The sequence below is a fragment of the Schistocerca nitens genome, chromosome 9, assembly GCF_023898315.1.
Source record: "Schistocerca nitens isolate TAMUIC-IGC-003100 chromosome 9, iqSchNite1.1, whole genome shotgun sequence".
NCBI classification, from domain to species: domain Eukaryota; kingdom Metazoa; phylum Arthropoda; class Insecta; order Orthoptera; family Acrididae; genus Schistocerca; species Schistocerca nitens.
The window spans coordinates 17,838,399-17,860,639 of NC_064622.1; the positions used below are offsets into that span (position 1 = coordinate 17,838,399).

Consider the following 22,241-nt stretch of genomic DNA (forward strand, 5'->3'; position numbering starts at 1 on the left):
GATCCCTTACACTAATGTATTCAAAAGTTTTTGCTGAACAATTTCTGAAAGTTCGTCGGTGGAATTCTGGTTGTTACTGTACACACTCCGTTCCTTATAATTAAATTTTTGCAGTATACCAGTTTCCAATAGAAACACTCGCGATTGATAAGTTGTTGATTGTTACTGACTTTAATTTCCTTGTGACCATGGCCTACCAGATAAATGCTAATCGGATGTAGCTGGTTTGAGAGTCGTTCCTAATCATGATGCGGCTACTCGACAATGTCCAGGCAAAGATTAAGGGTTCTGCAATAACCAACACCAAGACTGTTTGATTTGTATATCCTGTTCAGGTACAGTATGAAGCAGTCACTATTTTCGTCTCGCACTTCTAGTTATGGTCAAATTTTCTCAAATGTTCAAATGTGTGCGAATTCCTAAGGGACCAAACTGCTGAGGTCATCGGTCCCTAGACTTACACACTGCTTAAACTTACTTATACTAAGAACAACACACACGCCCGTGCCCAAGGGAGGTCTCGAACCTCCGGCGGAAGAGGCCGCAAATTTTCTCATTATGAGAATATTGAAGGGCGATCTGTTTTAATTTTTGAAAACCAATCAAAAGCCAAGATCACACAGGATATTTTTTATTCAAGATAACCGGTTTCGACAATCTTAGCTGTCGTCTTCAGTTCTTAAACATTTTTTGTAATAAAACATGTTCATTTTACGCTGAACCTCATGCACAAAATGTCAAGTGGCTAAAACTCAGCACTTTTCGTGCATGAATTTCAGCGTGAAACGAACACATTTTACTACAAAAAATGTTTAAGACATGAAGATGACAGCTAAGACTGTCGAAACGGGTTGTCTTGAATGAAAAATATTTTGTGCGCCCTTGGCTATTGAACGGTTTCTAGCAATTAGTTATGGCCAATCTTATCATAGGACAGAACTGTTAGTATCCAGTCACATGCTGTAAGAATGGTCACCACACAAATCCTCACTGCAATACAAAATGTGGACAGCGCAGATATTTGGCACATTATAAGCCTTTAAGACACTTGTCAAAAAATATCATTTCTTACTAATCGGTAATTTTTTGCTGGGGGTTAACCCACAGCAGTGGGGACTCTCTCAGCCCGTACGACACGACGCATAGCTCACGCCCCTGCCCGAGGTCGATGAACTCCAAACTCGAATTCCGACTGACTCTTACTCTCTTAGCGCTAGTGGCGCTTCACAATCGATTTTGCCTACCATCGACCTGTGCGAGGCAAAAACGTCTTTATCGTTCGGTAACGGATCGCAGACCCCATACATCCCCGCCCTAAAAGACTTCTTCGCAGCCGTATGATCCAAAGAAGATAGAAAAAGTTGTTACAGATCACTAAAAACTAAAGAAGGTGAAACTTAAGGACAAACAATAATATTACAAAGCATACCACATAAATTCCTTTGACGCCGACAGTGCACTGCTTCTACAATGAAATAACACAAAAGTATTACACATCTTAGTGAAAAATACTAAATGTTATAAACAAATATGTTTTACGTTATATGACATAGAAATTATTTCTTTGTAAAAAGTAATGAGTATTTTACACAGGTTTAATTTGCAGTTAATAATAAAGACTTACCCCTTTCAGCAGTCTGCGTGGGACATCAAACACATAATTGTTGCTGGTTACTTTTCCTGTAGCACTGCACAAAAAAAGCTCTTATTAACGTATCTCAGCTGCCCGTTCGGTGTGCCATTCTTTCAGCAGGGCTTTTACCGCCCCTAATGTTATCACTGTGTAACGTCCCCTCTGGTACAACGCGTGAAGCGTATAGAGAAAATATTTCATACCAACGACTGTTCTACAGTAAAGCGCCAAAGAAACTGGTACAGGCATGCGTATTCAAATAGAGAGACATGTAAACAGCCAGAATACGGCGCAGCGGTGGGCAGTGCCTGTATAAGACAACAAGTGTCTGGCGCAGTTGTTACATCGTTTACTGCTGCTGCAATGACAGGTTAACAAGATTTAAGTGAGTTTGAACGAGCTGTTATAGTCAGCGCAGAACCGATGCGACACAGCATCTCCGAGGTAGCGATGAAGTGGGATTTTACAGTACGACCATTTCCCGAGTGTACAGTGAATATCAGGAATCCGGTAAAACATCAAGTCTCCGACATTACTGCTGCCGGAAAAAGATCCTGCAAAAACGGGACCAACGACGACTGAAGAGAATAGTTCAGCGGGACAGAAGTGCAACCCTTCCACAAATTGCTGCAGATTTCAATGCTGGGCCATTGTCAGCGTGGGAACCATTCGACGGAACATCATGGATATGGGCTTTGCAGCCGAAGGCCCACTCGTGTACCCTCGATAACTGCACAACACGAAGTTTTATTCCTCCCCTGGGCTGTCAACACCGATATTGGACTGTTGATGACTGGAAACATGTTGTTTGGTAGGACGAGTCTCGTTTCAAATTGTATCGAGCGGATGGAGGTGTACAGGTATGGAAACAACCTCATGAATCCAAGGCCCCTGCATGTCAGCAGGGGACCGTTAAAGCTGGTGGAGGCTCTGTAATGGTGTGAGGCGTGTGCAGTTGTAGTGGTATGGGACCCCTGATAATCTAGATACGACTCTGAAGAGTGGCATGTACGTAAGCATCCTGTCTGATCACCTGCATCCATTCATGTCCATTGTGTATTCCGGCGGACTTGGGCAATTTCAGCAGGACAATGCGACACCCTATACGTCCAGAATTGCAACAAATTGGCAACATGAACACACTCCCGAGTTTAAACACTTCTGCTGGCCACCAAGCTCCCCAACATGAACATTATTGAGCATATCTGGGATGTCTTGAAACGTGCTGTTTCCCCTTCGTACTCTTACGGATCTATGGACAGCCCTGCTGGATTCATGGTGTTAGTTTCCTCCAGCACAACTTCAGACATTAGTCGCGTCCATGGCACGTCGTGTTGCGGCACTTCTGCGTGCTCGCGGGGGTCCTATACGATATTAGGCAGGAGTACCAGTTTCTTTGGCTCTTCAGTTTATTATTATCTTTAACAATGTATTAACATCAAACGTATTTGGCAAAACATTACTTCAGTACAACGGATTATACAAGTAATTGATAATGCTTTAATCTGTATTAAATTCTTCACATATAAATCTCTTGTTAACGTGGTTGTCCACAAATAAGTTTCAGAAGGAATTGGTACTTATTCTACCCGGGATTATGTTTCTGTACTTGAATAGGTGTTATTAATTTTGCAAATAAGGTAGTACATATTTTTACTCTGTTGACAGATATAGTTCAAAATTTGAAACATCAGTACACATCATTCCTTATACTGTGACAGCATTCTATTTTTTTAAACTCAATACAAAAGAGTGAATTACCAAGCTCAACAGCTAATTCGATCACCAAATTATTATTTCTTTGTTGTTCGTGAGTAATTCTCCATTTATCTCATTGTACCGTACTCATCATCACTTACAACATAAATACATACAGATACGAGTAGGGCAACTTGTGTGATAATAAATGATAGCGTTCAACTGTTATCTCTTAAACTACTCCATAGTTCATATATCTCAACTCACATAAATCTCTATCACGTATAACTCTCTTAAACTCAGTATTATTCTTCCTTCAAATATACACTCCTACACATTCATTAACCTCCTTATCGCCTCAATAAACACACAATCATGCCTCCATGCACGTTAACTTCTCTACACATTGCTACTCTCGTCATATAAAACATCCCTGCACTTCATATTACTCATATAACCGAGTACCTCACTATCAGTATGTCATTTTACACTTTTTTCCTGTTTGACACAACCATGAGCTGTTATCTCATTCTATTTCATTGCCGTTCCTCTGCTGTTTCAGGACTCGCGAAACAAATTTACAAGTTTACAGAAGAATTATCTACTAACACTAATTAGCCTTTCTCAAGATTTTGGTAAATGTTTCATCTAGATTCGGCATTTATCTTTATTCTTTCTGGCACTACTGTTTGTATAGTATGATTTTGAACAATTACAGAAGTTATGTCCTCTTTTATCTCATTATTGCTTCATAATACTGTGACGAATGTACCACAGGTTTTACTAAACTGTTTCTAAGTGAGATATTTGGCAATCACTGCTTAATCTGCTTAATAATTTCCACGATTTTCTTAAACCTAAGGACAGGAAAGATGGGAGAGGAGTGAGACTTGAAACAGGATGTAAAATCTCATCCAGCTGCGAGCATACCAGTGGCTATTTAGTATACCAGCAAAAAGTTGCTAGTTCCCTATGCCCTTTCTGACTCTACTTCGTCACCTGGGTTGCCCTTATCTTCATATGGCATGGACAGTACCTTTTTATGTTTCCAACACGTTCCTTGTCATGACCTTTCATTGTTTGTACATAATCTATTTCCACAGTGTTTGGATGTTCATTCCGTATCACCCTACATATTTCCTTTATAAACATGACTGATCTTATGTATCTCAGAATTCATTCTCTTTGATTTGGCATGCACCTTCAATAGCACCAGGCCCCCCACTGGATGAGTTATTGGCTTAACCAGTTTATCATGTCTGTCTTGTCTCCTCCTTGCGTTCTCCCTCACTCACACTTCGACTAGTTTTCTTCTCCCTTGCTGTATCGCTCCCTGGTGGGAGTTCCATTAATTTACGAAAAGTACTATAAGGTCCCTGGTTAAGCAAGATCTGAGATGTGCAAATCTGTTAGAATCATCTGATAGATGGTCCCATACACATTCAAAGTCGTCCAACTACTCCTTCCACGAACCATGTTTCCTGTGCCAATATGTTCTGCATAGACAGTTTAGCTCCTTCATCGTCCGTTCTGCAGGATTGGAGGCCACGTTATACCCGAAGATGGCTGTCCTTTCTATACGACGTCTATGCAGCATTTTTCTCCATTCTTTGGGCCAAAATTGTGATCCGTTATCAGTCAGGATTTGCACAGGGTACGTACTTTATTGAATTAGCCCTTCTCAAACTTATTAATGATAGCTTTGCTGGTGGCTTTCTTCAACATGCAAAATTTTACAAATTTGGAAACGAGTTCTTCGGCAACTAAGACTTGTGTGTAGCTTCCTTGTGCTGCAGGTAGAGGTCCAAACAGATCGATGCCTACGATGGCCTTAATTGATGTTGGTATGATTAATGCACACAGCCTTTATGTTGGACTGGGGTTGTCTTAGTCTTTTGGTGGGTATCACAAGTACTTAGTACTATGCATATACGCCTTCCCCTCTTATTGACAGTGCGATCTAATTTCAACTTACCAAGACATTTCTTTCATCCATAAGTAGCATTAATATAATGTGTGCAGCAGATTAACTTATCCACTACGTGCTTTGGCACACATAGTTTCCAATTTTCTTCACTTTCGCTACTTCTCTTGTTTAATATTTCATTGTGGACGTAACAGTAAGTACGAATCTTTTCTTCCTCAGCCCACTTGCATTTGATCTTAATCATCTCAAGCTTTCATCTTCATTTTGCTCCCTACGCACGTTCCTCGAGAACCTTCTTATGAATTCCTCATGTTGCAATCTTTTCATTAGGTTGATCCTAATATTTCTTCACCCTGTGGTGTGTTCACTGCTACCCCATGTGAATCAGTTGGTAATCTTGATAATGCATCAAGTATTATGTTGGGTTTACCAGGTTCGTATACCACTTAAAAGTCGTAGTCTTGTAACATCAGTGACCACCTTGTTAATCGACTATGTCTCAGTTTGCTGGTGGTCAAAAATGCCAGGGCTTTGCGGTCGGTAACCACCTTCACATGTCTTTGTGTCAAATAGAACTGGAATCGTCTCAAACCCCATACAATTGCTAGTGCTTCCTGTTCTGTAATTGAATATTTTCTTTCCCATGCATTTAAACTTCTGCTACCAAATTCTGTAGTTTCTATCACTTTGATATCTCCATCTGTCTTCACTTGACATAGGTGTATGTCCAATCTGTAATCTGATCTATCTGCACCCAAATAGAAGTCCTTAATAAAATCAGGTTGGTACAATATTTCTGCATTACGCAAAGTTTCCTTCATCTTTTCAAATTCCTCTTGACATTCTTTGTTCCAGTCTACGTCGTCTTTGCCTTCGTTAGCTTCCTCAAGCTTGAGGCAATTGAGTACAGCTTCCTTGATGAATGTTCTATAGAATTCAAGACACTGAGAAACACTCTCAATTGCCTCTTAGTGTTAGGAATAGGAAGTTGCCTAATGCCTCCAACTTACTCGGATTGTGTAAACACTCTCCTCTGAAATTATGTGACCTAGGAATTTTATCTGTGATTCACCAAATTCTGATTCACACAGATTTGCTGTCACCGTTGACATCTCTAATGCGTCTAGGAGGGCATCTAATCTTTCTAAGTGTTCATCCCATGACTCACTCATAATTAGAGCTTCATCCACAGAGACAGTGACTTTTCTAAGTAAGTCTTCACCTAGAATTTTATACAGTGCTCTGATAAATTCAGAGACGGGTACATTAAGGCCAAATAGCAGAACCTTGAAATTGTAACTCCTGCCAGTGTATGTAAAAGCAGTACAATGGCGAGATTCTGAGGAAAGAGATATTTGCCAATATCCAGTGGCCAAGTCAATGCTACTGAGTATATTCGCTCCTCGAAATTTTTGAATCAATTCTTCCATCATCTCTGGCTCGTCCCACTCCAACGATTCTGTTCATTGTGTGTGCATCAAATACGATCCCAGCTTTCCCATCCTTTTCATCCATTACAAACAGGGGACTATTATACAGATTGTTGGCTCTTTTTATAACCCCAAGCTCCACCATCCTTTGTATGTCTTTCTCTACTGCTTTCCTTTCTGCTAGGGGATGGAATATTGTTTAATATTGAATGGCTTATGGTCCTTCACTTTCAGTCTGCATTCTGCTTCTCTCATGATACCCAGCTGCAGAGAGAAGACATTATGATGCTTGTACAATACTGTAGTGAATTTCCTCTGAACTTCTTCATCCAGATGTGTCACCCCTTCATGTTTCTTCCCCATCATAGCTTCCGTATGCTGATCCTCTTTCACTAACCTGTCATGGAATATTAGCACACCTTCCTCCTCCATCTCTCCGTCTTGTTGTTCTGTTGTGGAATGCTCTTTATTACATACGATCACCCACTTAAATCCTTCCTCTTCATTTGCTTGTCCTCTTCTATAAAAGATAACTTCGTCCTTTCTCTCTTTTGCTTCAGCAGTGTCTTCATCAAAACTTTTTATCGCTTCCGCTTCGTTCAACCAATCCATGCCTGCAATAACTGTCTTGTTCAAACCTCGAACTACTAAAACTGTTGCTCATATACTTCTCGTTCTACTTCAAAGGTAACCAACACTTGCTCTTTAATGGGATTCCGCTTGGCAGCTACAGCATTCACAACTCTCACACCATTCACTGGAAAACTCGGCAAACTGACATTTGCATTCAATATTTGTTCATGTAGCTTCTTGGATGTAGCACGTGCTTCACTTCTTGTGTCTATTAGGGCCGGCCGGAGTGGCCGTGCGGTTCTAGGCGCTACAGTCTGGAACCGCGCGACCGCTACGGTCGCAGGTTCGAATCCTGCCTAACTAGTTCTAAGTTCTAGGGGACTAATGACCTCAGCATTTAAGTCCCATAGTGCTCAGAGCCATTTGAACTATTTTTCTATTAGGACTTCAACATTAATTCCACACATTTTGATTTTAACCATAGGTAATAGATAATATGGGTTCTTTGGACATTTGCTCATTTTCCTCCATTACGTCTCCTCTCAGATCTCCACCATCGACATGTTTAATATGGTTAATTGGTCTATTAGGTCTCACTCCCAACCAGACCACAGCTGTAGTGCTGTTTAGTTTTCCGTACTCCCTACTTCTTCAATTTGTACCTCATTACCCATTCGTCTGTCTTCTCTTCTCCCATAAATTCTTGAATCATCTTTTCTCCGATGATCATTGTGAAATTGATGGCCATTACAATGGTTACCATATCAAAGACAACTGCCCCTTTCTCTGTAACTTGGTGAGTTACTAAATTAATTTACTTGGTAGTTATTTTCTTTTTGGTTTTTCCCATTCCTTTGGTTCTTTTCCTGCAATAGAATGGATTCTAACTCCTCCAGTACTTCTACAAATACCTCTGTCTTTAATCAAGCTGCCAGACCGGTTTCCTTGCACTCTTCGGCTCAACCTCCTCTTAACTGCAAATATCAATCTGTCATCATTTAATGCTTGCTCCAACGTCTCGTTCAGAAAATTATATTATCTATTACCTATGGTTAAAATCAAAATGTGTGGAATGAATGTTGAAGTCCGAATAGAAAAATAGTTCAAATGGCTCTGAATTGAATTGCTCCAACGTCTCGTTCAGAAAATTCTCTCATATTAGCCCTCCAAGTGTTAAGAGGCTTGTGATATAGTAAATCTTCGGCGTTGTGCATTGATGACTCTTGGACCAGAACTTTTTCAGGAATTCTAACTCAAATTGGTCATAATTACTGATCTTCCTCGTTCTTCTTAACCTCCCCTCCCCTCCCAAGTGAAAGCTTCACCATCCATTCTATCTATTTGCAAACTGAATTTTATCTGCATCTCTATAATGTAATGGGGAAAACCCCTGTTAACCACTTACAGTTAGTAAATATTATCAGGTGGAGTGTCCCTTTTGGTTTATACTTGTGCTCTATGTTAGTTTGTGCATGCCCCACTGTTAATGTTGTACCGCTAATCTTCCTCTCTGTCTCTTCAGTTTTACTCTCCAGCTGGTGTACACCATCCTGCAACTGCTTCTTATCGTCCGCAACTTCCTGCCTCTGCACTTCTGTCACCTTCTTTAAATTTACTGTCATATCCTTTTGTGTGTTTCCTTGCCCATTAAGAGCCATACTACATTGTTGTTGCATAGGTTTTACTTCTTTGATCTCTTGATCGTGACGTGTCTCTACTGCGTGGATCTTCTTTCTAAATCAATTTTAACTTCCATAATACCTTCCTCGACGTATCCCGCTTTCTCTTCTCCCTTCTTGCCCATATCTTTGCAGAGTTGGCCTGCGTTCTGCAGCGGTTTACTATTTCCGTCGTCGATGTCTCTCTTCACTTATTCCTTAAATTCCAGCAACCCTCTGTACAAATCTCCTTGAATTTGTAATATCTTCCGTGTACTCTCTTTCATTTTTCTTATTTGTCTGGGCTATTTTCTCTAAGCTCTGTACGGTTTTATGTGAACTTTTCTTCATCCCCTCATGTCCTCTTCCCTTTGTGTTCTCGTAATATCTTCTCCAGGTTTTCTTTATTCTCTCGTGCCTGTTTTCTTAGTTTTCTCATACTCTCTTCTCTTCTTTTTCTTCTGATGCAAAACGAGTTAGAGGAGATATCTGTGTGGTGCGAAAATTGGCATTGGATCCTAAATAATGAAAAGTGTAGGGCATCCACGTGAGCGCTAAAAGGAATCTGTTAAACTTCGGTAACATGATGAATCAGTCTAATCTAAAGGCCGTAAATTCAACTTAATACCTAGGAATTACAATTACGAACAACTTAAATTGGAAAGAACACGTAGAAAATGTTGTGGGGTAAGCGAGCAAAGGATGCATTTTATTGGTCCCCTTGCAAGATGCAACAAATCTACTAAAGAGACTGCCTACACTACGCTTGTACGTGATGTTTTAGAATACTGCCGGCCGCTGTGGCCGAGCAGTTCTAGGCGCTTCAGTCCGGAACGGCGCTGCTGCTACAGTCGCAGGTTCGAATCCTGCCTCGGGCATGGATGTGTGTGCTGTCCTTAGGTTAGTTAGGTTTAAGCAGTTCTAACTTCTAGGGGACTGACGACCTCAGATGTTAAGTCCCATAGTGCTTAGAGCCATTTTTTAGAATACTGCTGCACGCTGTGAAATCCTTACCAGATAGGACTGACGGAGTACGCCGACAAAGTTTAAAGAACAGCAGCGCGTTTTGTATTATCGCGAAATACGAGTAAGAGACAGACTGTTACTGACATGAATAGAGGTTCTGGGGTGGACATCATTACAACGAAAGTGCTTTTCGTTCCCACGGAATCTTACAACGAAATTTCCATCACCAACTTCCCATTGCGGCGAAATCTTCTCTCAAAATTTCAACCACCAACTTTCTGCTCCGTATGTGAAAACATTTTGTTAACGCCGACGTGCAAAGGGAGAAACGATAATCATAATAAAATAAGGGAAATCAGAGCTCGCACGGAAAGATATAGGTGTTCGTTTTTTCCGCGCGCTCTTCGAGATTGGAATAACAGAGAATTATTGTGAAGGTGGTTCGATGAACCCTCTGCCAGGCATGTAAGTGTGATTTGCAGAGTATCCATGTACAGGGTGTTTCAAAAATGACCGGTATATTTGAAACGGCAATAAAAACTAAACGAGCAGCGATAGAAATACACCGTTTGTTGCAATATGCTTGGGATAACAGTACATTTTCAGGCGGACAAACTTTCGAAATTACAGTAATTACAATTTTCAATAACAGATGGCGCTGCAAGCGATGTGAAAGATATAGAAGACAACGCAGTCTGTGGGTGCGCCATTCTGTACGTCGTCTTTCTGCTGTAAGCGTGTGCTGTTCACAGCGTGCAAGTGTGCTGTGGACAACGTGGTTTATTCCTTAGAACAGAGGATTTTTCTGGTGTTGGAATTCCACCGCCTAGAACACAGTGTTGTTGCAACAAGACCAAGTTTTCAACGGAGGTTTAATGTAACCAAAGGACCGAAAAGCGATACAATAAAGGATCTGTTTGAAAAATTTCAACGGACTGGGAACGTGACGGATGAACGTGCTGGAAAGGTAGGGCGACCGCGTACGGCAACAGCGGCCTCGGGTTTCCGTTCGCCGTGTTGCAGCTGCGGTCCAAATGACGCCAACGTCCACGTATCGTCTCATGCGCCAGAGTTTACACCTCTATCCATACAAAATTCAAACGCGGCAACCCCTCAGCGCCGCTACCATTGCTGCACGAGAGACATTCGCTAACGATATAGTGCAAAATGAAGCAGGCAAAAAGGAATACAAACGTCTCAAAAATGAAATCGACAGGAAGTGCAAAAGGGCTAAGCAGGGATGGCTAGAGGACAAATGTAAGGATGTAGAGGCTTGTCTCACTAGGGGTAAGATAGATACTGCCTACAGGAAAATTAAAGAGACCTTTGGAGAGAAGTGAACCACTTGTATGAATATCAAGAGCTCAGATGGCAACCCAGTTCTAAGCAAAGAAGGGAAGGCAGAAAGGTGGAAGGAGTATATAGAGGGTTTATACAAGGGCGATGTACTTGAGGACAATATTATGGAAATGGAAGAGGATGTAGATGAAGACGAAATGGGAGATAAGATACTGCGTATAGAGTTTGACAGAGCACTGAAAGACCTGAGTCGAAACAAGGCCCCGGGAGTAGACAACATTCCATTAGAACTACTGATGGCCTCGGGAGAGCCAGTCATATCAAAACTCTACCATCTGGTGAGCGCGATGTATGAGACAGGCGAAATACCCTCAGACTTCAAGAAGAATATAATAATTCCAATCCCAAAGAAAGCAGGTGTTGACAGATGTGAAAATTACCGAACTATCAGTTTAATAAGTCACTGCTGCAAAATACTAACGCGAATTCTTTACAGACGAATGGAAAAACTGGTAGAAGCCGACCTCGGGGAAGATCAGTTTGGATTCCGTAGAAATGTTGGAACACGTGAGGCAATACTGACCTTACGACTTATCTTGGAAGAAAGATTAAGAAAAGGCAAACCTACGTTTCTAGCATTTGTAGACTTAGAGAAAGCTTTTGACAATGTTGACTGGAATACACTCTTTCAAATTCTGAAGGTGACAGGGGTAAAATACAGGGAGCGAAAGGCTATTTACAATTTGTACAGAAACCAGATGGCAGTTATAAGAGTCGAGGGGCATGAAAGGGAAGCAGTGGTTGGGAAAGGGGTGAGACAGGGTTGTAGCCTCTCCCCGATGTTATTCAATCTGTATATTGAGCAAGCAGTAAAGGAAACAAAAGAAAAATTTGGAGTAGGTATTAAAATTCATGGAGAAGAAGTAAAAACTTTAAGGTTCGCCGATGACATTGTAATTCTGTCAGAGACAGCAAAGGACTTGGAAGAGCAGTTGAACGGAATGGACAGTGTCTTGAAAGGAGGTTTTAAGATGAACATCAACAAAAGCAAAACAAGGATAATGGAATGTGGTCGAATTAAGTCAGGTGATGCTGAGGGAATTAGATTAGGAAATGAGACACTTAAAGTAGTAAAGGAGTTTTGCTATTTAGGAAGTAAAATAACCGATGATGGTCGAAGTAGAGAGGATATAAAATGTAGACTGGCAATGGCAAGGAAAGCGTTTCTGAAGAAGAGAAATTTGTTAACATCGAGTATAGATTTAGGTGTCAGGAAGTCGTTTCTGAAAGTATTTGTATGGAGTGTAGCCATGTATGGAAGTGAGACATGGACGATAACTAGTTTGGACAAGAAGAGAATAGAAGCTTTCGAAATGTGGTGCTACAGAAGAATGCTGAAGATAAGGTGGGTAGATCATGTAACTAATGAGGAGGTACTGAATAGGATTGGGGAGAAGAGAAGTTTGTGGCACAACTTGACTAGAAGAAGGGATCGGTTGGTAGGACATGTTTTGATGCATCAAGGGATCACAAATTTAGCATTGGAGGGCAGCGTGGAGGGTAAAAATCGTAGAGGAAGACCAAGAGATGAATACACTAAGCAGATTCAGAAGGATGTAGGTTGCAGTAGGTACTGGGAGATGAAGAAGCTTGCACAGGATAGAGTAGCATGGAGAGCTGCATCAAACCAGTCTCAGGACTGAAGACCACAACAAACAACAACATAGTGCACAGGATTGATGACGGCGATATGCATGTGGGCAGCATTTGGTTTACTGACGAAGCTTATTTTTACCTGGACGGCTTCGTCAATAAACAGAACTGGCGCATATGGGGAACCGAAAAGCCCCATGTTGCAGTCCCATCGTCCCTGCATCCTCAAAAAGTACTGGTCTGGGCCGTCATTTCTTCCAAAGGATTCATTGGCCCATTTTTCAGATCCGAAACGATTACTGCATCACGCTATCTGGACATTCTTCGTGAATTTGTGGCGGTACAAACTGCCTTAGACGACACTGCGAACACCTCGTGGTTTATGCAAGATGGTGCCCGGCCACATGGCACGGCCGACGTCTTTAATTTCCTGAATGAATATTTCGATGATCGTGTGATTGCTTTGGGCTATCCGAAACATACAGAAGGCTGCGTGGATTGGCCTCCCTATTCGCCAGACATGAACCCCTGTGACTTCTTTCTGTGGGGACACTTGAAAGACCAGGTGTACCGCCAGAATCCAGAAACAATTGAACAGCTGAAGCAGTACATCTCATCTGCATGTGAAGCCATTCCGCCAGACACGTTGTCAAAGGCTTCGGGTAATTTCATTCAGAGACTACTCCATATTATTGCTACGCATGGTGGATATGTGGAAAATATCGTACTACAGAGGTTCCCAGACCGCAGCGCCATCTGTTGTTGACAATTGTAACTACTGTAATTTCGAAAGTTTGTCTGCCTGAAAATGTACTGTTGTCCCAAGCATATTGCAACAAACGGTGTATTTCTATCGCTGCTCGTTTCGTTTTTATTACCGTTTCAAATATACCGGTCATTTTTGAAACACCCTGTAGATGTAGACGTAGATGTAACTTTAATTCTCATGTGACTGTGGCCCAAGAGATAAATGCTAATCGGATTTAGTTGCTTCGAGAGTCGTTTGTAATCATGATGCCGCTGCTCAGCAGTATTCACATAATGATACAAGGTTCTGCAATAACTAACGGCAAGATGTTTTACACAGTTTGATTTATGTACTCTGTTTAGACTCAATACGAAGCAGACACTACTTTCGTCTCACGCATCTAGTTAAGGTTAATCTTATGACAGGTCAGAATTTTTAATACTCCATCACACTTTGTCACAATAGTCACCAAACAAAGTTCTCACTGCAACCCGAGATGTGGCCGGCGCGGTTGACGCCATCGCGGATATTCGGCAGACAGTAAACATTTAAGTCACGGGTCGAAGAATATCATTTGTCACGAATCGGTAACGTTTCGATGAGGGTCAACCGATGGCGGTGGAGACTCTCTCAGCCGGTACGACACGATGCGCAGCTCACGCCCCCGCCCGGTCCCGAAGGATTCCTAGATCGAATTCCGACTGACTCTGATCGTGATAGCGCTAGCGGCGCTTGACTGTCGATTTCACCTACCACCGACCTGTGCGTGGACAATACGTGTTTATGGTTGGGTTAGGGATCGCGGACCCCTTACACAGTGCTCTTAACCCAACATTGCAATGTTGTTGTTGTTGTTCTGGTCTTCAGTCCTGAGACTGGTTTGATGCAGCTCTCCATGCTACTCTATCATGTGCAAGCTTCTTCATCTCCCAGTACCTACAGCAGCCTACATCCTTCTGAATCTGCTTCGTGTATTCATCTCTTGGTCTCCCTCTACGATTTTTACTCTCCACGCTGCCCTCCAGTACTAAATTGGTGATCCCTTGATGCCTCAGAACATGTCCTACTAACCTATCCCTTCTTCCAGTCAAGTTGTGCCACAAATTCCTCATCTCCCCAATTCTATTCAAAACCTCCTCATTAGTTACGTGATCTACCCATCTAATATTCAGCATTCTTCTGTAGCACCACATTTCGAAAGCTTCTATTCTCTTCTTGTCCAAGCTATTTATCGTCCACGTTTCACTTCCATACATGTCGACACTCCGTACAAATACTTTCAGAAACGACTTCCTGACACTTAAATCTATACTCGATGTTAACAAATTTCTCTTCTTCAGAAACGCTTTCCTTGCATATTGCTACATTGCAATAGTACAAATAAATACACTGAAGAGCCAAAGAAACTGGTACACGTTTCTAGTGTCGTGTAGAGGCCCCCGCGATGACGCAGAAGTGCCGCAACACGACGTGCCATGGACTGGACTAATGCCTGAAGTAGTGCAGGAGGGAATTGACACCATGAATATTGCAGCGCTGTCCACAAATCCGTAAGAGTACGATGGGGCGGAGATATCTACCGAACAGCACGTTTCAAGGCATCCCCGATAATCAACATGTCTGGGTAGTCTGGTGGCCAGCGGAAGTGTTTGAACTCTATAGCAATTCTGGATATGTGGGGTGTCGCACTGTCTTGCTGGAATTGCCCGGGTGCGTCCGAATGCACAATGGACACATACGGATGCAAGTGATCAGACAGGATGCTTACGTACGTGTCAGCTGTCAGAGTCGTATCTAGACGAACCAGTGGTCCCATATCACTCCAACTGCACACGCCGCACACCATTACAGAGCCTCCACCAGCTTGAACAGTCCCCTGCTGACATGCAGGGTCCATGGATTCGTGAGGTTGTCTCCGTACCCGTACACGTCTATCCGCTCGATACACTCTGAAACGAGACTCGTCCGACCAGGCAACATGTTTCCAGTCATCAACAGTCAAATATCGGTGTCTACGGGCCCAGGCGAAACGTAAAGCTTTGTGTCGTGCAGTCATCAAGTGTACACGAGTAAGCTGGAAAGCCCATATCGTTTATGTTTCGTCGAATGGTTCACACGCTGACACTTATTGAATGGCCCAGCACTGAAATCTGCAGCAATTTGCGGAAGGGTTGCACTTCTGTCACGTTGAACGATTCTTTTCAGTCATCGTTCGTCCCGTTCTTGCAGGATCTTTTTTCCGGCCGCAGCGATATCGGAGATTTGATGTGTTACCGGATTTATGATATTCAAGGTACAGTCGTGAAATGGTCGTACGGGGAAATCCGCAGTTCAATGCTAACTCGGAGATGCTGTGTCCCATCGGCCGTGCGCCGACTACAGCACCACGTTCAAGCTCACTTAAATCTTGATAACGTGCCATTGCAGCAGCAGTAACTGATCTAACAACAGCGCCAGACAGTGAGTGTCTTATATAGGCGTTGACGACGGCAGCGCCGTGTTTTGCCTGTTTACATATTTCTGTATTTGAATACGCATGTATATACCAGTTTGTTTGGCGCTTCAGTGTCACTTCTACTGCTAATGGCGACTGTGTTGTCTTGTCAAAAACTTTTACAAGACCCTGAATCCCACCCGGGAGAAGTAAAATTTGTCTTTTGCTCTTATAAGGTTTTTGTGTTGAGTAACTAGAGAAGGAACAAGATACCACCACGATCAATACCACTGGGCGCGCAGCTGTCCTCAAACCACACTGAACATATCTGGATCACTTGCGCTTGGGACGAACTGGTGGTAGTCACAGCAACACCTCCAGGAAGAGAGCACCTACTCGCTATCCACTTCCTCTGCATCAGCATAAATGCTGTCTCCAACATCAGCAATCCCTGCATTTCAGTTTATGTGAGGTCTGTGGAAACACTCCTCTCCCTGCAGGAAACGCCTGTTCCACCTTGTTTTCTGTCCTCGCCGATTGTTACGTCGCAAATGCCGGGTACACCAATTACTGTGCAGTCCATACAGTAAAATGTGGTTTACAACTGCAGCAGAATCAGCACTAACCGCGCCTGAGCATAAGGTAGTGTAATGACACATTCCGATGCAAAGACATACAATACCTTAAAGGCTGCGCCAAAGATTAAATTGAGAGGGATGTAGAATATAATCTCTGTAATGTGCATATTGGATTCTCTTTTGTTTCACACTCCAAGAAGGAGTTAAGAGACACTTTCGGTTGTTACCTTGTAGAGGATGGACGTAATTTTTGGTGTGTGCGGAAAGGTAGCCATATTGTTAGTGTTCATGGTTTGTGCGACGAGCAGAGCAAGTCTTATTGTGTTGTGAATAAAAATTAGTGAGAAGTATCTAAGTTTTACGAGAATTATTTAAAGCGACGTAGCATTGTATTCCTTGGTTTCCACCGTCTTCGTGAAGTCAACCGATGCCGACTCAGGAAGATACACACGGTCAACAAAGAGAAGAACATCGATGGCGACTAGTGAATTAATATTGTGGCAGAAGGACTAATTCTACGTCTAAGGTGAGAACTCTGACTAAATCTACAATGACGTAGAATTCAAAAATGTAATTAATCGGAATTGTAAATTATATTACAGGCAAATTTCATGCAGCACTGTACTTGTCCGCATTCAAGCCGGTCAATACAGTCCATAAAAAAGCCTTTGAAAAATTCTAAAGATACAGTTCCATATTCATAATTTTTCCTCTTTTCAAAAAACAATAAATTTAATTTTTTATTTATTTCGCCACAGTAGTATTAGCAACGTGCAGTAACTTTACAGAGAAAATTTAAATAATTTTTAATGGCCCTTCAAAGTATCATTAATTAAAACTTCCGGGCAGAATTGCCGTGGTCCATATATAAAACTGCTTCTCCATCCTGACGTTTCGTTGCCTACTGCAGGCAACATCTTCGGAGGTGAGTCGGCGACTGGCTGCTAGGCGCTGGAGGTCCCGCCATATCTTGTCTAGTTTTAATCCTTCTTCTTTTCTATTAAAATTATTTCCGTGCTTGTAGATCTCTGTAGCTTCTCTATACATGCGAGTATAATAACGTGAGGTCCTAGCTATCACGTTTGTCTCACTAAATTTTATTTCGTGATCACCGTCTTTGAAAACGTGTTCCACTACACTAGACAAGATATGGCGCTCGACTTTGTACCAATGAAGTGACAATCGATTACCTGTAATGGAGAGAGATGGCACTAGCCAGAGATAGTTTTAAAGTCGAAAGCACGTGATGAGTGGTGGCACCATCTAAGCGCTCTACATAAGCGGGACCTCCAGCGCCTAGCAGCCAGTCGCCGACTCACCTCAGAAGATGTTGCCCACAGTAGGCGACGAAAGGTCAGGAAGGAGAAGAAGTTATATATATGGACGACGGCAATTCATCCCGGAAGTTTTAATTAATGAAGACGCCGGCCGTGAAAGCTTACATGCTATGACCTTCAAAGTATACTAATGTGTCACTCTTTTCCTCAGTTTGCCGCCCGGTGGTTCGTTACTTTAGCCTGAGAGGTATAAGTGTCCTTTTTTTCCACTTGGTTTACAGATAAGAACGTGAGCCCCCCGCCAGCGACACGCCGGCCAAGTATTCTGACGTCACACTACCTGGTGTTTGGGTTCCTCGCCTTCGGAGTGCTGGTGCTCATCGGGAGCCTGGTGTTCACCATACTGTCGAGTAAAGAAGGTGAGTGGCACACAGGTCTCTTTGCTTTACGTCTGCGCTCGGATTGCGTCACGCAGCAGACTGATTGATGACTCTGAACATTTGCGCCAGTGATCCGCAGGCTCTCCACACGAATCCGGTAGACACGCCGCTGCGCCCAGGCGCCAGACGGGTCATACACGATCTGATCAAAAGTATCTGGACACATTACTGGAGACCGATGTGGGCTGTGTCGTCCCTTTGTCTTTAAGGCAGTAGCCGCGCGGTTTGAGGCGCCTTGCTACGTTTCGTGCGGTTCCCGCCTTCGGAGCTTCGAGTCCTTCCTCAGGCATCGGTGTGTGTGTTGTCCTTAGCGTAAATTACTTTACGTTAGATTAAGTAGTGTGTAAGCTTAAGGACCTCAGCAGTTTGGTGCCATAGGGACTTACCAAAAATGGTTCAAATGGCTCTGGGCACTATGGGAGTTAACATCTGAGATCATCAGTCACCTAGAACTTAGAACTACTTAAACCTAACTAACCTAAGGACATCACACACATCCATGCCCGAGGCAGGATTCGAACCTGCGACCGTAGGGGTCGCGCGGTTCCAGACTGAAGCGCCTAGAACCGCCCGGCCACACCGGCCGGCGACTTACGACAAATTTAAAGTTCCCTTTAAGGGAGGATGAACGGTGCTGCGGACACTTTCAATGAAGCGGCCTAATGTCTGTGGAGGAATGGCAGCCGTTTTCCCTTAAGAGCCGAAACCGGAGAAGGTCGTGATGTTGGACGCTGGGATCTGGAGCGAAGGCGACGTTCTGACTGATCCCAAACGTGTTCCATTGGGTTGAAGTCGGAATTCTCCATAGGCCAATCCGTTTCACGAATGTTACTGTACACAAAAGACTGCCTCGCAGATGTTGCTTTAGGACAAGGGTGCATAGTCATATTGATACAAACAGTCATCGTCTCCGAACTGTTCCTCTACTGCACGCAGTACAAAATGCTGTAAAGTGTGTTCATATCGGTCAGCATATGGCATTTTCTAAAGTACAATAAGGGGACCGCACCTTGACCACGAAAACCACCCCCATGCCGTGACACCACTTACTCCATACTTCACTAATGGTACCACACATGATGGGAGGCAACATTCTCGAGGTTATCGCCAAATCCAAACCCTTCCATCGCATTGACACAGGGTAAAGCGTGACTCATCGCTGCAAATCACTCTTTTCCAGTCATCCTGTGTCCAGTGACGCCGCTGTTTGCAGCACCTCAGACATCGCCTACTATTGACTACATAAATGTCTCGTTTGCGAGGAGCCAGTCGACTATTGTACCCCATTCTCTTTAATTCTACACACATCAAAAAAAAAGTTTCTCACCACCCCGGTTCCCAGAACTCCTGAAGATGACGTCGAGTGTGGGTATTGTATCACAGACACAGTTCCTTTGACTGTTCAGATATGTCACTAAACCCGCTCAAAGATGTAAACAATCATACATGAGCAGCGCCTATTAGACGGAGGGGGTCCGACAGCCGATCAGTTCCAGTCATTCCACCAGGAAGGAGGTACACGGCTCGTGTTGTCTGTCGTTCAACCATGCCAAGACGGTCAATACCGGGGTTCGATCGCGTCTGCATTGTTACTTTGTGCCAGTAAGGGCTCTGAACAAGAGAAGTGTCCGGCCTTCTCGAAGTGAACAAAAGAGATGTTGTTCAGACACGGAGGACATACACAGATACAGGAACTATCAATGACATGCATCGCTCAGGTCGCCCAAGGGTTACTACTACCTACGAATTATGGGTCGGAGGAACCCTGACAGCAACGCCACCATTTTGAATAATGCTTTTCATGCGTCTTTTCGTGTTACGACTCAAACTGTGCGCAATAGGCTGCACGATGCGCAGCTTCACTCCCGACGTCCAAGGCGAGGTCCATCTTTGCATCCACGACACCATGCAGCGCGGTACAGATGGGCCCAACAACATGCCGAATGGACCGCTCTGGATTGGCATAACGTTCTCTTCACCGATGAGTGTCGCATATGCCTTCAACCAGACAATCGTCGGAGACGTGTTTGGAGGCAACTCTGTCAGGCTGAACGCCTTAGACACACCGCCCAGCGACTGCAGCAGGGTGGAGGTTGCCTACTGTTTTGGGGTGGCATTGTGTGGGGCCGACGTACGCCGCTGGTGGTCATGGAACGTGCCGTAACGGCTGCGTGATACGTGAATGCCATCCTCCTACCGACAGTGCAACCGTATCAGTAGCATATTGGCAAGGCATTCGTCTTCATGGACGACAATTCGTGCCCCCATCGTGCACATCTTGTGAATGGCTTCCTTCAGGATAACGACAACGCTCGACTAGAGTGGCCAGCATTTTCTCCAGACATGAACCCTATGGAGCATGCCTGGGATAGACTGAAAAGCGCGTGACCCACCAACCACTCTGAGGAGTGGAATAATCTGGACAAACAGTGCCTTGATGAACTTGTGGATAGTATGCCACGACGAATACAGGCATACGTCAATGTTAGAGGACGTGCTACTGGGTATTAGAGGTACCGATGTGTTCAGCAATCTGGACGACCACCTCTGAAGGTCTCGCTGTATTGTCGCAGGACATGCAATATGTGGTTGTTACGAGCAATAAAAAGGGCGGAAATGATGTTTATGTTGATCTACATTACAATTTACAGTGCAGGTTCCGGAACTCTCGGAACGGAGGTGATGCAAAACTTTTTCTGATGTGTGTATAAGGATAGTCGTTGAGCTAGCTGGAATTTGGAAGTTCTTTCTGCAGATTCCGTGCGATTTTTTACGTCCACCCTGCCTAATGCTCGACGGTCGCTGTGCGTCAGTATATGAGGTCCGCCTGTTCTTGGCGTACCCATCGTTGTTCCTTCGCGCTTCCAGTTCAAAAGCACGTCATCAACACTTCAACACTCGATTTGGTGAGCTTTAGGTGGGCTGAAATGACATGCTGTGACTGGGCCGGGGGTCGAAGTGACATCCCACCCTCCTGTTACTGCTTCTCGCTGACAACACAATACTCCCCGCCCCGTGTTGTACCGTTGCGTCCGCCTCTCGTGAAATCTGCTGGTCCTGTCCACATTAAATTGGGATGTCTGGATGCGCTTAATCAGACAGCATACTCACCTCTTATTTGTACCTTTTATTCCGGGTTTCGAGTGATGTGACGAATCATTTCTGGTCACGGAATCGCACATAGCGTCGTGAAAGGCCCCAGCCTGTCAGGCAGTCTCTGACACACACATCAATAGCCATTCGACACGCCCCCTCCCCCCTCCCCTGATACCCTCCAACTTACCTCCATTCTCATTCTCCTGCTGAGGTGTGTGATCAGTAATGTGTATGCAATTTGCTTCTTTAGCTAGAAATCGGATTGTAGTTGACGATTCACACAAAAAGGGTAATCAGCTGTAGGTAAATAGATATGAAGCAGCCAACTAGTTGCAACACAAGGCGGTTTTGTTCAGCCTTTGACCATATTTTCGACAGATGTGAACCCATTATGTTCAGAAATACATATAACATTGGTAAAACATCAAATAATGAGGTGATCTGACATTTGTCGAGTGAAAATGCACTGTTAGTGCACACCATTGTACCCATTACTAAATATACTGGCCACTGTGATCAGGGCTTGTCAAGTAAGAATAATCAAAATCCAGAAGTAAAACTAATCAAATAAAACGTGAGATCATGTTATGAGATGCTCCCCAACTCCATGTCAAACCGTTCTCAAAGGTTGAATAAAGCCACCTTTTGTTGCAAGTGGTTGTCTGCTTTGGATTCATTTACTGATCTCTAATCGTTGCTGAAGGGAACGGCCTTGCTGTTGTGGATACACCGGTTCCCGTCAGATCACCAAAGTCAAGCGCTGTTGGGCGTGGCCAGCACTGGGATGGGTGACTATCTGGGCCGGCATGCGCTGTTGCCATTTTTCTGGAT

General features: G+C 43.6%; 1 protein-coding gene across 1 annotated transcript in view; it reads left to right on the forward strand.

Moving 5' to 3' along the window:
- LOC126202992 (peptidoglycan-recognition protein SB1-like) overlaps positions 1-22,241 on the forward strand; it is a 157,922-nt gene that overhangs the window by 124,957 nt on the left and 10,724 nt on the right. The window contains exon 3 of the mRNA XM_049937189.1: positions 18,156-18,293. Coding sequence (XP_049793146.1) covers positions 18,156-18,293 — 138 coding nt within the window. The remainder of the gene's footprint in view (positions 1-18,155; positions 18,294-22,241) is intronic.